Source organism: Vitis riparia, chromosome 13 (genome assembly GCF_004353265.1).
Source record: "Vitis riparia cultivar Riparia Gloire de Montpellier isolate 1030 chromosome 13, EGFV_Vit.rip_1.0, whole genome shotgun sequence".
NCBI lineage: Eukaryota > Viridiplantae > Streptophyta > Magnoliopsida > Vitales > Vitaceae > Vitis > Vitis riparia.
In genome coordinates this window covers 28109309-28125171 of record NC_048443.1, presented here as the reverse complement: position 1 = coordinate 28125171, position 15863 = coordinate 28109309, and the positions used below count along the sequence as shown (strand labels likewise).

The 15863-nt window shown below is 37.2% G+C and overlaps 1 protein-coding gene and 1 long non-coding RNA gene across 2 annotated transcripts; both read left to right on the top strand.

The window, feature by feature from the left end:
- The first annotated feature begins 2229 nt into the window (after nt 1-2229).
- On the top strand, nt 2230-8710 carry LOC117928565. The gene is made up of 5 exons (XR_004653573.1): nt 2230-2619; nt 3081-3207; nt 4463-4526; nt 5309-6084; nt 6225-8710. It is a non-coding gene; the product is annotated as an uncharacterized LOC117928565 (long non-coding RNA).
- Nucleotides 8711-11376: 2666 nt separating this feature from the next.
- Nucleotides 11377-15657, top strand: LOC117928562 (protein NRT1/ PTR FAMILY 5.1). The gene is made up of 5 exons (XM_034848469.1): nt 11377-11432; nt 11540-11730; nt 11956-12173; nt 12902-13458; nt 14599-15657. The coding sequence occupies exons 1-5, from the start codon at nt 11392-11394 to the stop codon at nt 15476-15478; spliced, it is 1887 nt and encodes a 628-aa protein (XP_034704360.1). The 5' UTR covers nt 11377-11391; the 3' UTR covers nt 15479-15657.
- Nucleotides 15658-15863: the final 206 nt, after the last annotated feature.

Genomic DNA, 15863 nt, shown 5'->3' with positions numbered 1-15863 from the left:
CCTGCATGCAAAACCCAATATTTTATGGACATTATGATCGGAATGAGAAGGAGAGGAAAACCCATGAAGGAGTAGTGATGCTACTGACCAATGCTGGTGAGCTTGTGCTCTGAAACCCATGACTGCAAAGCCTCCATGTCTACTTCTTCTTCTTCTTCTTCTTCTTCTTCTTCTTCTATGAGGTAAAGCAATTGATTGAAAGAGAGAGCTGCTGATGAATAGAGAGGGCGGGGTGGTATTTATAGGGGGGAAAGGCTAAAGAGAGTGGGGGTTGTGTTTGGTGTGGCAATTGATTGAAAGAGAGAGCTCCTGATGAGTAGAGAGGGCGGGGTGGTATTTGTAGGGGGGAAAGGCTGAAAAGATGGTGGTTGTGTTTGGTGTGGCCCCTTGGTTTTACTATCACTTTCTTGGTTTGGACCATTGGAAAAAATATTAAGATTCGGAGCTCAAACCATTGGCTTCGTTTATCCGGTTTTTCACGTACTGTCTCCAGTTTGGGACTCGGCCGCCGTTGTATTTCACCCAATCCCACGTTTTCTTACGAGGTTTGGACACGTCTGTCACTATACTCAGTACTAAGTACTTTGATGCTTTTATTTTTCAGTGTTTTTATAACCTTCTCTGTTGTAAGACCTTGAAAAAGGCCCGGTTTTACCACACAAAGTAGTGGTAAATTTGTGATGAAGAGAAAGGTTGCCGACAAACAATTGGAGCCGTTGGATTTGATGGATTTATGAGCATGGCAGAGTAGTACTTGGGTTAATTATCATATTTGTATTTTTTGGGATTTGACTTCAATATGATTTTTAATCGTTGAGAGTGCGGTTGAAAGTTGTTCTATTAGTGATTCTAATAAAAAAAAAAACATATTATTATTGATTTTTTAATATTATAAATATTTTTTAAATTTTTATTAAATTTTTTTAAAATTTGAATGTATAGTAATTTTAGGAAGTATTTCAATATTTTTTATATTTAGAAAAATAAAAAAATTTGAGTGTTAAAAATGATAAAAAACACTTCCTAGAGTCAATAATAATATGAAAAATGTTTGGTAGCTATTCTAAAAAATGTTTCTAAATGTTAAAATGATAAAATGATCATTATTAAACGCATTCTTAGAATACGTTTGGTAGCTATTCTAAAAAATGTTTCTAATTGTTTAAATACTTGAACGATAAAAATTTTCAAATATTAAAAATGATTCCTAAAATCACTATAAAACGAACATTTTGTTTTATAATGATTTTACGAAGTGTTTTAATATAAAAAGTATTTTGGTAATAATTTTACAAAATGTTTCTAATATTTATAATATTTGAATAATATAAATTTTTAAGTATTAGAAATGTTATAAATACCTTTTAAAATTATTATCAGTTTTTATAGTATTAAAAAATCCGTTATGATTTTTTTAAAACATATTTTCATTAAAAATACTCTGAATATAAATAGTATAGAATACATTTTTAATTATTAATAAATATGACTATACATTTGTCCTCTTTGATAGGAGTGGTTTTATCACAAACTGATGCCTAGATGGTTTTGAAGTGATTGAAGAGATGATTGAAGTATTTCTCAATAATTAAAAGTGGTTTCTTATATATCATTGTTGGCTATCTTTGACTAAAAGAAAGTATAAAAAAATTTGATTTTTTTTTTCATATTTCATTCTATTATAAAAAATAAAATATATAAGAAAAATGAGTTAATTTTTTTTTTATAATTTTTAATCTTTATATATAAGAGTTATAATATATAAGTAAAATGAATTTAAAGTAATATAAAAAAATAATTTATTTATTTTAATTTTTTTTTTATATCTTTCTTCAACATTTTCAATAATCGACAAAGTTTATTCGATAAATTTTTGAAGATCACTTTTTAAAATCTAAATCCTAAATTTTTTTTTTATAAAAAAGTAATTATATATATTATTAGACTTGAGAAATTGTCCAATAAAATAGTATGATTATTGAGAAATTGTTATTCATAACCAATATTTTATGAGATTTATTTAAATTTTAACACTCTTATTTATAAAAACAATTGCCTCGTAACACAGCCATGTCTTCCAATACCAAGCCCATAGTTACGTCCATGGGCCATCTTTATGGTTCTCATGTTAGAGGCCCAAAAGGCCCAGAATCCAAGATGGGCCTCCTAGTGGGCCTATATGTCTCTCACAGGCCTCTTTCCACCTCAGCGAATTTTCCCTCCATTTCAGGTTTAGAATCTCCTACAATCTTCTCCTGATGTAGAGGAGAAGAGTTCAGAGTTGTGAAATGGCAAGACATGGACAAAGCTGAGAGAACTGAGAGAAGACCACTCAGAAGAATCCCCCTCTCCGACTGCACCAACACAACTGATGCCGCCGTCTCCGAAGGCGTCCGCACCGCCAAGTCATCGACGGCAAAGTCTGTAGCCAGACCCACAAAGCCCCATCCCTCCAAAAAGAGGAAGCCAAGCAGAATAGCTCTAGCAGGTCCGATACCGGATCCAACGATATCCGCAATGCCCCAAACCCTAGCTCCCTTCACGACGCCGTTTCGCCTCCGCCGCCCAAATCTTCGACCCCTGTTCGCGCCTCCAAGTCTTCATCGAATTTGAGTTCTGGTGATTACTTCTCTCTCTCTCTCTCTCTCTCTCTCTCTCTCTCTCCCTCCCTAGTTTAGTTGAGTATTGTTGATTTGAAACCTAGGGTTTTATTTTTTGGGCGGTTAGCTTGAGGATTTGAGGAAGCATTGTCGTTCTGAGTGTTGAATCGTTTGACCATACTGAGATTTTGGATTTTATCGCTTTTTGGATTGTATGAGGTGCTTTGAGGGTGTATATAATTAGATTGTGTCTTCCTAATTCTGGACATTTTTCTTTCTGGGTGCTGGAAATTGTGAGATTTTGAGTGATCGTTGTTCCGAATGGTGAATTATTTGATTCAATTAAGATTTATAAACTGTGGATTTTAGTTTGTCCTATTTCTTTGGATTGTATAACGCATTTTTTAGGTAAAATATTTAGATAATTTCTTCTTAATTCTGTTTGTTTGCTTGTTCTTTCTTTTTTCCGGCCTTTTATAGGTAAAGTAGATGATGATGTTTTTGAACCACTTACTGTCTACAATCGAAGAAATACTGCAGCAAAACGGAAGGGTAAAGAGAAGGCAGTGGCCGAGCCTTTGAGTTGTCCTCCTTTGGAAAGGATGAGGTACTTGGTACATCTCTATTTGTATTTGAGAGAGATAATGTTAATGATTGGATACATGAAATTCTTGGAGTTACCTGTTAATATGATGTTTAGGGTTAAATTTGATAGTGGTGTATGGGCTTTTCTGCATATTGATGTGTAGTAATGTTTCTGTAATGTTGCCTTGCTCCATTATGGCTGATGACGTTAGATTCATGTTCAATGAACACAGAGAACAGAACAGGAGGATTCTGGATCTTCTTTTTTTCTTTTTCTTTTTTCCTTTTTTTTCTTTTTTGTTTTCTTAAAATGTAATTCTATGGGTGATGAACGATCAATAAATTCTGTTGGTGGAAGTTCTAATGGATTTAATTGTGATGTTCAGTTGCTTCAAAAATTAAGTCCCATTTTGTGCTTTAACCAATGGTACTATGGCAAACAACTGAACAGTAGTTTGATTTTTATTTGTTGAATATAGGTCAGAAGGATGTAACCTTGAAAGTTGAAATTTTATGCATTCCTAAACTTGTGACTTGTGATAACATGTGATGCTTGAACCAATAACCATCTTGTCTAAATGAATATAAAATCTACAGTTTGCTTTTGGTTTGGCTGTCTATGCATTGTATAGCAATCTTGTTTTCCTCTTGTCTAAATACTTCTCTTTTATGTTGTATTTATGGATGTTCTGGATTCATGGAGATGAGAAATTCTGGTTTTTTCAAATGATTAGTAAGTGTTAGAAGACATGGCACACATGATCTGTGTGTGTGAAAAAATAAAATGAAAATAATCAAATTTTACGAAAGGGCATAAGTCTAAACATGGTTAATTGCAAGAACATGAACAAGAGAGTAATTTCACATAGGGTAATAGAAGGAGAGAAATGATAACCCATTGGCTTAAATAATGGTTTGAATTTATGATTTTGTCCTGATAAATCTAACAATATTATTAATATGAACTTTGGGAGGGAGAAATAGTAGCACCACGGTTGACATTAGGAAGAGACAACAAATGATTAATTAATCTTATGGATTTTGGCATTGGTCCTAACAAGTTTAGTGGGTTGGTGGAATATGAGTGGAAAGAATAATCTCACAAAGTGGATATCAAGAAGAGATACAAGGGGATGCATGTCAAATGGGGTATTGGCTTATCATGATTCATATTAATAACCAGTAAATCTATGTTACATCAATTTTTTCACATGTTCCCCTGCCTTGCCTACAATTTATACTGATACCCTTTTGTGTGTTCCTTGTATCCAAAATAGGAACGAACTTAATAAGGATGGAGATACTCGTGTATCCAAGTCATACACAGCTCCTAATCGAAAGGTTTGTTTTAGCACTTCACTTATGATTTTCTTCTTGCTTTGAGCTGATGTGCTGATCACTATTATTGTTTTTTTAGATTTTTGGTTTTAGGTCTTTTGTAATTTATACTTGCATTATTCTTTAAGTTTTCAGCATGAACCAATTGTAAATACTGAATAGGATTTGTATGGAACCCTGTGTATATTGTCAACTGTGATGGTCCTCTGTCCCCCGATGTGTGATTTCTAAATGTGGTGATTCTTTGCATGAAGAATGGTCCCTATAGCATGATTGTTTGCTTCTTTGATGTCTGGTGGATAACCTTGGCCCACATTCTTAAAAGATAATTGTAACTTCACTCTTACTTGTTCACTGCAGATATGGAAACTGCTTATTTTCATAAAAGTGTTAAATATTCCTAGGTCAAGGACACTTGTAAACTTAAATTTGCATATGATTGCATGGAATAAAAGAACAATTTACAAGGGACCAGGCCTAGTTTCCAATACTAGTGGTATTGTGTTTGTTAATTACAAGAGGTTGCACATGTCATTGGCATTACATATTACCATAGTGAAAAAGGTTATATTGTGCTCTTTTTGTTGGCTTGGGATTTGAAGATTCTGTCATTTTAGTTCTGAAAATGGAGAAATACCCTATGATCTTTGGAAGGGTGGTCCATGATGCGGTGTTGTACATTGTATCATGTACTTTTCATCCCTCCAAAGTTTCCATTATTTGCAACATGCATTTCTTGTGAGATTTTACGATCAACAATGTGATCTCCTTGTGATGGTCTGCAGAAACAGCGTGTTCCCAAAAATGACTTGTCACAAGATTTTATTGAGCAGCAGAAAGCTTACTTTGCAGAGGTTGATGCATTTGAACTACCAGAAGAGGTTGTGTCTGACAGTGAGTTGGAGTAACTGGAATCCTTACAATAAGGCGGGTTGACCAATCATGGCACCATTTATACTCCTTGTTTTCTGTATAGTTAAAAATGATCTATTTGATGTTGAAAATGTCTAATGTTTTTCCAAAAGGTCTCACTGTACACACAACTCTGGAAGTCCCAACTAGAAGTAGTCGGTAAACTAATCAATTTGATCTTTTGTTAAGGTCCAAACGCAGCCAGACAAGAAATGGTAGCTCAACACAATAAAATCCAAATCGGTGTATTCATATTCTGTAATTTCTATTACATATGCTACTGATTTTTGTCATCTTCTCCACAACTCGTGCCAGGGCAATCTCAGTTGGTAAATGCAGGTGGGGATAGGGAGTTTCCAGATTTGATTCCATGTATCCCCCAAGAGGAAAGGTACCTTTGAAAGAAAATTCCCCATTTGTCAGAACTGACCATGATCCCTAATCAAATCATGTTTGGGCTGGCTCAGCTGAATTGGGTTTTTTTCAGTGCTTTTTCTTTCATTATTGAGAGCCCAGAACGATGATATATTCCCAGGTCTCTTTTCAAGCTCAGGGCTTTCCATTCTGTGGTCCGTATCGTAGCACTGAAGGACATTTCCAGTATCTTCTTATGGTGCTTTGCGCCTAATGGTCCATGGCGGCCGAAAAGGTAAACAACCTAATCGATTGCTTGGCCCAAATAATGTATGAAGCGATGGTAGCAAATCCTTCTATTTCTTCTTCCTTTTCATGCTGAGTGTTTATGATATGACACTACTTTTAGTGCTTATTGCATGATGATCGACCCAGGTGCTTGCTTCATGGAATAATCGTATCACCTTTTCATCTCATCAGTGCAATTCGGAATTATAAACCACAGCTTTCTAAAATGGATAAAAGGAGGAAAAAAAAAGAAGTCAGAATAAAACTGAGGCCTCAACTTTGATACCAGAATGTGGCGTACATCAGTGGGCTAGTGTTGTAACGAAGTGACTGGTAGAAACCTGGGACCTTAAGGCCTTCAGGACTTGGTATAAAGGCCATGATGATGATGGGATTTCAGGGAGAGGTCTGCAGCCGTGGATGCATTTTTGCCACAAGATTCCAAAACTCTCAGGTTCACATCATCTGTTCTGCTTGCGAAGCGAACAGTGTTTTGCATTTGGGGTGCTAAGAAGTTCATATGTGAACCTGTTCCTGAGAAGTTGTGGACAAGATTTTGAGTTTTTTCGTGGTTGGATCGAGTAATTCATCTTATGTTTAAAGTCATTTTCCTTCCCAGAATCAGGGGTTCCAAACAGATTGGCTTCTCACGTGGTTAAAGACCATATATCTCCCTCTGATTTTGACAGGGAGGGGGGGGGAGGCGTGTTTTATGTTGTGGGGGGTGGTCAGTGGTGTGACACATAAATACATTCAAAGAGACGTGAGAAACTCGCAGTGCTGAGTCTCTATCTTGATGGGCAAAGCTTGGACGGCATTCCAACATGCTTAGGCTGTGGAGACCTATGGTTTAGAGTGGTGGCCCTGGCCTCAGTAGGGTTGCTGTTGCTGTTGCCATTGCCCTCAGCGCCATGCAACAGCATACCGAGGCTTTCACACTTAAAGACATACACCATCTTCAAAGCAACATTCTTGGAGAATATGTTGGTCGACGTTTCTATTAACGCGGTCATAAGCTGCTAAAACTGCATAAACTTGCAACTTAGTATCATTATCATATGGTTATCAATTGCATAATCATAAGGGATTTTCATTATTACTGTACTGTCCAGGGTAGGTAAGGGAAGACCGAAAGCTACAGCTGAACGAACACTTATATATGGTGATGATTGGTCCAAAAATTATGGCATGGATCAAGAAGGAACTTTATTATTGCAGCCGCAGTATGTAAGCAATGATCTAAGCCTTTGGTTGAAGACAAAGGGCGAGTATCGCCCCACCCAGTGGGAAGTATTGTTTCTTGCACCTCCTTGACATAGGCCACCTTAGATTCCCTCCCCTTGGAAGATTCGGAAAAGATCAGCATCCAGCATTTAAACCAACCGTGTTTCGTCCATTCCTCAGCCCCTAGTCTTGAGCAAAGCATCAGGCACGGGAGATTGTGCTCCATTAAGGCCTTGGTTGCATTCAGCAAAATGCTCTCTCTGATTCGTTCTTTCTTTTGTGCTAGTTTGACGTCTGATTAGGTTGTTTTAAGTCAACCTAAACGCATTCCCCATGGAATCAAATGCATTAGGACTCTGCTTCCCTTTACCTTAACTTGTATCCTGATCAATATACCTTTCACTATCAACTTCCCAAGTGGCAACGATGAAAAAATGAATGAGAAAGACTGCATAGAATGCTAATTTTGTAAGCATTAGTCTCTCCACTGCATCCTTTCTTTGTCTCAGGGCGTTTGTTTCCATCAATTGCGTCAACTGCTGCAGTAGCATGTGCAGCTGTACCACCACAAGATGTCTCTCTTAGCCGATACCCCCTGCAAATTCCTCTCCACACACAAATTCCCCCAACACCCAGAGAAATTAAAGTGTTGTCCACTATGTATGGAGGGTCAATCCTATGGGCATTGTCGATGTTGGTGTGCTTTGAGCTTATAGAACGACCCACGTTGTATTCTCTAGAGAAAAAGGTAGAATTCACTGACTACTACTTATCCTCGAGTAAATCTTTGGAATCATCTTTGGAATATGATCATGGGATGGTGGAATCATAATGATGATGCATGTGGGTCTGCTCTCCGACTTTGTGGTCATAGAAATGACAATCCCCCGTCTTATGTTCAAACTTTTCTGAAGTGGACCTGCTCCAAGACTAGAAAATTAACTTGATCTGAGCCACAAGGTTGAGAGAAAGGGAAAGGAAGATTCATGTGTATAGTATTGAGTTCAGGCCTTGAACCCGGCTCAGGTTTGCATTGCACTATTGACTTCTCCATGGACCAGCTTGTTTCCAGATCTTTTCATTGTTGGGGAGAGTCGTTTTCAAGTGTAACAAATGGATATTCCGGTTCAGTGGCCTTTCGGTAGTGAAAGTAACTAGGGAGGGGATTATCTGTCTTTAAGACAAAGCTGAGTTGGTGCCCTCCATCTCTGCAAGTGGGCTCCTGCTAATACTAGCTAGCTATGCTAGGTCGGGCTTACTTTATGTTCTCGGTTAGGGAAAAATTGAGCAGGATGCATGGGTTGCGGCTAGTTTTGCAACTAGCCACACTGTACTATTGCACTACTGCTGCATGGGGTCAAATGCTCAATCAACGCGTGAGTTCATGTTCTTGAATATGGAACTACTAATAAAAGGGTGAATACATAGTCTAAGTAATCAATACAAACTTTTTTTTATTATATTTGGATTTTAATAATTTCAATAATTTAACCAATGAAGAGAGAAATTCTAGCACCACACAAAATTAGTAGATGTGTGAGAAAAAAAATTTGCTTTCAAGAGACTCCCGTTAACTTTATAGATTTAAAACAAACAACATTTAACACAATAAAATTCATTAAATACAAAAGAAATGTATATACATATATTACATGATCTTGATGCACTTATTCTCAAATGTCTCATATCGATCAATGCCTACACTATTCCTTAATGTTCATGGATGACACAATACTTTATACTCTTTAGTGGATCATCTTAATCCCTTGTTTAGATGAACGAATCGATGCATATTCTTTTTTACCAAAAGTTATTTCAAGATATATTGTTCTTGAAAGCTAAGTGTGAGGGTTAAGGGATTACTATATTTTTTATGTTTTTTTTCCTCAACTTAGAATATATACTTATATCAAAACCCAAAGAGATAACAAAATTCATGTATTTAAAATAGGAAAGAATGAGTAAACTTTTGAACATTCTATAAGAGAAGTTTGAATGCTACTAGGGTGTTTGAACATCCATTAAGGGAACATTTTATATGTATATATTCTTACCAAAATTTCACTTAATACACATTTAAGAGTTACTCCTTAAATTTTAATACCTCTAATATCTACATACTTTGAATCTAAGTTGGCTAAGAAACAACTTAAAATCAACTTTTACCTAATCTTTTTAAGTGATTGTAATCAAATTTACTAAATACAAAAGGAATGTGCACAGTTTCACCTAATCTATATATACTTAGTCCTAAGGGTCTTATATCGATCAACACCTATATTTTTCTTTCACATTTATAACATAATACCTCGTTCTCTTTAATGGATCGTTTTAACCTCATGTTGAGTTAAGCAGATCAATGCAACTTCCTTTTTGTTGAAAATACTTTCAAGGTCATTCTTGAAAGGTGTAAGGGATGGAGTGTTAAACAAAAGATAACTATATTTTCTTATTATACTTCTTTTTCAAATTGGGAAACTAGTTTTTATATCAAAAAACCATGGGAGAATATATAGAGAGATTTTTAAAGTCAAATTTATGAAGGAAAAAAGACCATTTAAAATACAAAAGTCAAGAATTTAAAATCGAAAAAATGGAGCCAACATTTGGGCATCCATGTAAAGGATGTTGAAATGCTAGGGACATTAATTTGAATGTTCCATGGATATTTAAACATCCCATGGCTAACTGACGTTCAAATGTCTCATGAGTGAGGTTCAAATGTTCAAGCTCCATTTCACACATCTGGCTTTGTTTTTCAATATTCTCTATGAAATTTCACCCAGTACATATTTAATAGTCATTCATCAAGTTCTAACACGTCCAATACATAGGTACCTCTAAATTGAATCGATTTTCAATCGATTCTAACTAGTAAGGCCCTCGAAAATATGATACATCAGTTCAATACATTAACAATGGAATAAATCACCAACCTAATCTAATACATCAACACTCAAATTCCAATCCAATTAAGTTCTTATGAAATTGGGCTTCGTCTCAAAGATCCCTTTTGAATGGTCTGGAGAGTGATCTTGTCCAAGCTTGCCTCCAAAAACTTCGGCAGCATATCATGTTTCTTGTAGTCGTCATATTTCGCATTTCCCTCGTGTAAAACGTTTTTGAGAATTCGAAGCATATATAGATAGCAATTCCCAGCCGACAAAGCCAAGTTAAGCATGGAACTGAACTTCTAATTGTTTGTCCAGAACCAGCTACTAACCTCTTGAGATTGTGCCAAACTGAGGTTTGTTACACAAGCTAATAATCGAAGTAAGAACCTTCCTCACACAAACTGAAAAAAAAAATATGGGAGAAAGTGAGTGGGAGTCACAATCTGAAGATGGGGAGACTAATCTCTCCACCCTTAGGTGGATGAAGCACCCACGCTGGGGCCCTGCAAGTAGAGCATGTTTTCCATGTCGTTAGGATATTTGTGTTGACATTTTGTTTATGAAAACTGCTGAGTTTTCACACTGATGCTCTCACAAAAACCTCCTGTCCCAACATGGTATGGTAACTTTATGGTCTTGAAACAGTTGAAGCCAACGGAGCAGGAATCCTGATAACTAAGAAGTGAGCCGGTATTGATCCATTTCTTGACTAAAACTACTTGGTGGATTGTGGCTGCTAAGCCTATGTTCATAATTGGTTGTACCTTCCTATCCACTTTCCATCATTTCTGATGAGATTTTTGCCTTTTCCTCCAATGAGATTTTCACCTGTTCCAAGGCCTTGAGTGCCTTATCACATTACTGCAGTAGTACTGGTAGTTTTCTTTTAGCCTGTTTCTCTTATAGGGCTAAAAGAATTAAGGCCCTTGTGCCGACATTGATGCATGATTACTATGTGGGATTACCCCAAAGGTGCCGATTGTTAATGGTAGAAGAATAATGAACAGTGTGAACTGGAGGTTGAAGCCCTAACCAATAAGTCCTTATGGGAAAGGGTCAGACTAGCTAGTTGCACATGTGGTGCAGTCAATTTGGGGTTGTGAATCACACACATATATATATATGACTTTACTGATATGGCACAGAAGAAGTACTAACACTACAGGATCATTATTGTGGCTCCACACATACTGGTCATGGCCCTCAAATTCTATCATAAAAATGGGCTATTATGGCAGTAAACCACTTAAATTCTTCTTCTTTTTTTCTTTTCTTTTTTTTGGTTTTTGGTTTTTTTTTTTTTTTTGGCCAGCACAGTAACACCTTTGCCTATTTATACTGAAGGTTTCAGCTCCACTTCCCAAATTATCTTTTGCTTTCATTCTCCATTTCCTCTCCTCTTCCATCAGACTCTCCTATACATTTTTCTCTGATGGAAGCCAAAGGTTACACCCAAGATGGCACTGTTGATCTCCAAGGCCGCCCAGTGATCGCCTCCAAGACTGGGAAATGGAGGGCTTGTGCTTTTCTTGTTGGTAACCATCTTTTCCTTTTGAGGTTGCTTTTCTCTGTGTTTCTTCATTTTCCAGAAGAGTGACCAACTTTTTCAAAGTTTTCGATCTAAATTAAACAAGTTTAATTTCTCTTGGAGGTTTTTTTTTTTTTTTCTCCTTTTTCTTTTTAGGAAGTGTTCTTTGTAAGGTAGCTATGAACTTACAAACATGTCCATATCTTCCTACTAAAACTCATCACTTTTGCAGGCTATGAAGCATTTGAAAGGATGGCCTTCTATGGAGTAGCCTCCAATTTAGTAGTTTACTTGACTACACAACTTCATGAAGACAATGTTTCCTCTGTGAGGAATGTAAACAACTGGTCAGGATCGGTGTGGATGACACCAATCCTTGGAGCCTACATAGCAGATTCCTACCTGGGCCGGTTCTGGACTTTCACTGTATCATCCCTCATTTATGTCCTGGTAAATCATGACCTCTCCACTAAGCATCTACTTTAATCTCTGTATTAAACAAAGTGTCATCTGCAACTAGGCCATAAATTGAAGGTGAATATTTTATAGGATTCGATTTTCCCACACTGCCTTTAGCTTCCAATATATGTAAACCCACTTGTTAATTAGGACCACATTTACATCACCTACTGTCGAAGGCCAATAAATTTGATTGTTTCTGATTGTGGGACCAATGGCCAGTTTGATATTTGTTTTCTCTTCTTTTTTGTTCTTCTCTTTAATAGGACGTGCAACTTGGCCTCACCAGAAGCTTAGGGATTGTATTAGGCCCACATATTTGTTATCACATCTACTTTAAATTTAATACCGAGAAAAATATGTTTTGATGCTCTTAAGTGTATGGACAACGAACTTCAACTGATTGAAGATGACACGAATTTTTGTAGCCGTTGATAAAAACAAGAAGCAAGATAAATTGAAATATTAAGAGAAAAAGAGATTTCATATCATGTTAAAGGTTGATGCATGATTTCTTTCAATTTTCTACAAAGAAGAATATATTCTTAAGCATTTTTTCTGCTTTGTTTTACTTGTAAGGTTTAACTTGCATGTACTTCTATGATGAACAATGGTGCCCAGTAAAAGAATTTCTTTCCTACTAGCTTTACTTTGAGGTTTTTTCAAGTTCTAATTTCTGGGCATTTCCCAAGAAACTCACTTAAATGTCATCTCAACAGGGGATGGTGCTTCTAACAATGGCAGTTTCACTTAAATTCTTGAAACCAAATTGTGCAAATGGAGTCTGCAACAAGGCTTCTACTTCCCAAATAGCGTTCTTCTACTCGGCTCTCTACATCATAGCTGTTGGCTCAGGTGGAACAAAGCCCAACATATCCACCTTTGGCGCGGATCAATTTGACGATTTCAATGCCAAGGAGAAAGAGCTCAAGGTCTCATTCTTCAACTGGTGGATGTTCAGTTCCTTTTTAGGCGCTTTATTTGCAACGCTTGGCCTTGTGTACATACAAGAGAACCTGGGATGGGGATTAGGATATGGTATCCCTACAGTTGGTCTTCTACTATCGCTCTTCATATTCTACATAGGGACCCCAATATACAGGCACAAAGTTAGGAAGAGTAAAAGCCCTGCAAGAGACCTAATTAGAGTCCCCATTGCAGCCTTCAAAAATAGGAAGCTTACGCTGCCTACACAGCCATCTGAGCTTCATGAACTTGAGCTGCAGCATTACAGTAGTAGTGGGAAAAGGCAAGTCCATCACACCCCAACTTTCAGGTGAGCACTGCTACCCTTACTATTACTACTACTACTTGCCATAAGGATCATTCCATTTATGAGTCTGACAGATACAAGCTTAATTCATCACACATAAGGGTGATTACAACTTTGTTATATATCTTGTGACATAGGATGATTCCATTCTTTTAGAGATGGGAATCTAAGAACATGGTCAGCTAGGACCTGATGAGGATTCCATTGTCCTTTTAACACATCTTGGGGCAAGGGCAGGTGAGAGGGGACCTCCCATTTCATGTGCATAACTAGGAAATCTCCTATGCCAAAGGCAAAAGTGGTGCCTTTAGGATGATTGATAGCCATTCATTCATAAATTCTTTGCATGTGCACTGTTTGGAGTACTCCTTTCAGTCCTGTTAAATGAATGGTCACAATCTTTGTAGACAAGTTGTTCCGAGCACAGGAAGTGTCACATTGGAATGGTGAACCCCACCACTACTTCAACATCAAACAAATCATTAAAGAGCACCACCATGTCCTTCCTGTATACTTAGCATTATGGTATAAGATATTGCAGGGTAGATGGCCATAGAAGACAACATTATCACAATCATTTACTCTAATTTTCCTTTGTATAATGGTTCTGCACATGATAGTGCAGCATTGCTAGAAATCAGTGTCTATTCAATTCCAGATTGGGCCCATATCTAACTACAATCACTTTCTACTGGGCAACCAAATTGATCCATTTCTAAATCAGAAACATGGGGTTAATGCATGTGCAAACAAAGCATAGCTTCCATAGGAAATAACACTACAATCACTGGATGAAGTCTTTTCATTAGGTAAGACATAATGTAGGAGTCCTGTTGATTAGGTGAACAGGTTATGGAATGATTGCCATTGTTGGACACAGGAAAATTGGAGGATCATTGGACAAGATACCATTTTCAATTAAAAGGTAGCCCTAGTAATGGGCTCCTTTAAAATTGATGTCAACTGTATTTTGTCTACTTGATAGTAAACCATTGACCTTATACATGGAAAAGTGGCAGACTTGTAATCAACCACCTGTGCTTGCAGTGCAGGTAGCTGTTAATTGTATTGATAAATGCTAAGGCAATTAAGTCATACCACATTATGGAACTAACTGAAGACAATTTGACATTTTGTCCTCAGTTTCCTGGACAAGGCTGCAATAAAAGAAGGCAACATGGGTACCACAAGGCCCCCCTGCACAGTGACTCAAGTGGAAGGAACCAAGCTTGTTTTTGGGATGATCATGATATGGCTAGTAACTCTAATCCCTAGTACCATCTGGGCACAAATCAACACTCTGTTTGTCAAACAGGGTACCACTTTGGACCGGCACCTTGGCTCAAGCTTCCAAATTCCAGCAGCCTCCCTAGGGAGCTTTGTTACCCTCTCCATGCTCCTCTCTGTGCCAATGTATGACCGCTACTTTGTGCCTCTCATGCGTCGTAAAACTGGGAATCCTAGGGGAATCACATTGCTTCAAAGGATTGGCATAGGATTTATGCTCCAAGTTATAGCTGTTGCAATCGCCTATGGTGTGGAGCTCAGGAGGATGCATGTCATAAGAATTCACCAAGTTGTAGGGCCTAAAGAAGTTGTCCCCATGAGCATATTTTGGCTACTGCCCCAATATGTTCTGATAGGGATTGGAGACGTGTTTAACGCCATTGGATTGCTGGAGTTCTTCTATGATCAATCTCCAGAAGACATGCAGAGCCTTGGTACTACATTCTTCACAAGTGGGATAGGTGTTGGGAACTTCTTGAACAGCTTTTTAGTGACAGTGGTGGACAAAATCACAAGGAGAGGAGGTGGGAAGAGTTGGATTGGGAAAAACCTGAATGACACTCACTTGGATTACTACTATGGATTCCTTTTGGTCATATCTGCCCTCAATTTAGGGGCTTTTCTTTGGGCATCAAGTAAGTATATTTACAAAAGGGAAAACATAGAAGTGTATGCGGATGGTGTTCAAGTGGAAAGCAAAGCCTTGGACACATCCCCTCTAGCTATACAAGTATGAAGAAATTCCAGGGCTGTGGAAGAGCCTATAAGCTTGATTTTCTTTGTAACATTGAGTACAACACTTAATGCCTTTGATTGCTTGTTTTGCTCAGTTGTGTAATATCTACTATGCAAGAATGTATCATAACTTTGATCATCATCTAATAAGGCTCTAGTTCAGATTATTATCACCATTAACTTTAGTGCAAAATGAAGAGCTCGTGGAGTGATGCAGTCATTTCTACTTGCGTAACACTCAAATTTAAATTTTTTTTCTCATACTCTATTATCAAAATCATCAAAATACAAAGGAGATACCCGGGTTTGAGCTTGTGTAACTACTTATGGAATGAAAATTTTATTGGAGCATCTAGTCTCTGGTAGCACTAGGAGATTCTTTTTGA

What these genes read in the sequence shown, in the direction of transcription:
- LOC117928562 (XM_034848469.1), top strand. Translation starts at nt 11,392, where the DNA reads ATGGCCCTCAAATTCTATCATAAAAATGGGCTATTATGGCA. An exon ending in AAAAATGGGCTATTATGGCA is followed by an intron (nt 11,433 to 11,539) that starts GTAAACCACTTA and finishes TTTATACTGAAG; the next exon opens with GTTTCAGCTCCACTTCCCAA. An exon ending in GGCTTGTGCTTTTCTTGTTG is followed by an intron (nt 11,731 to 11,955) that starts GTAACCATCTTT and finishes TCACTTTTGCAG; the next exon opens with GCTATGAAGCATTTGAAAGG.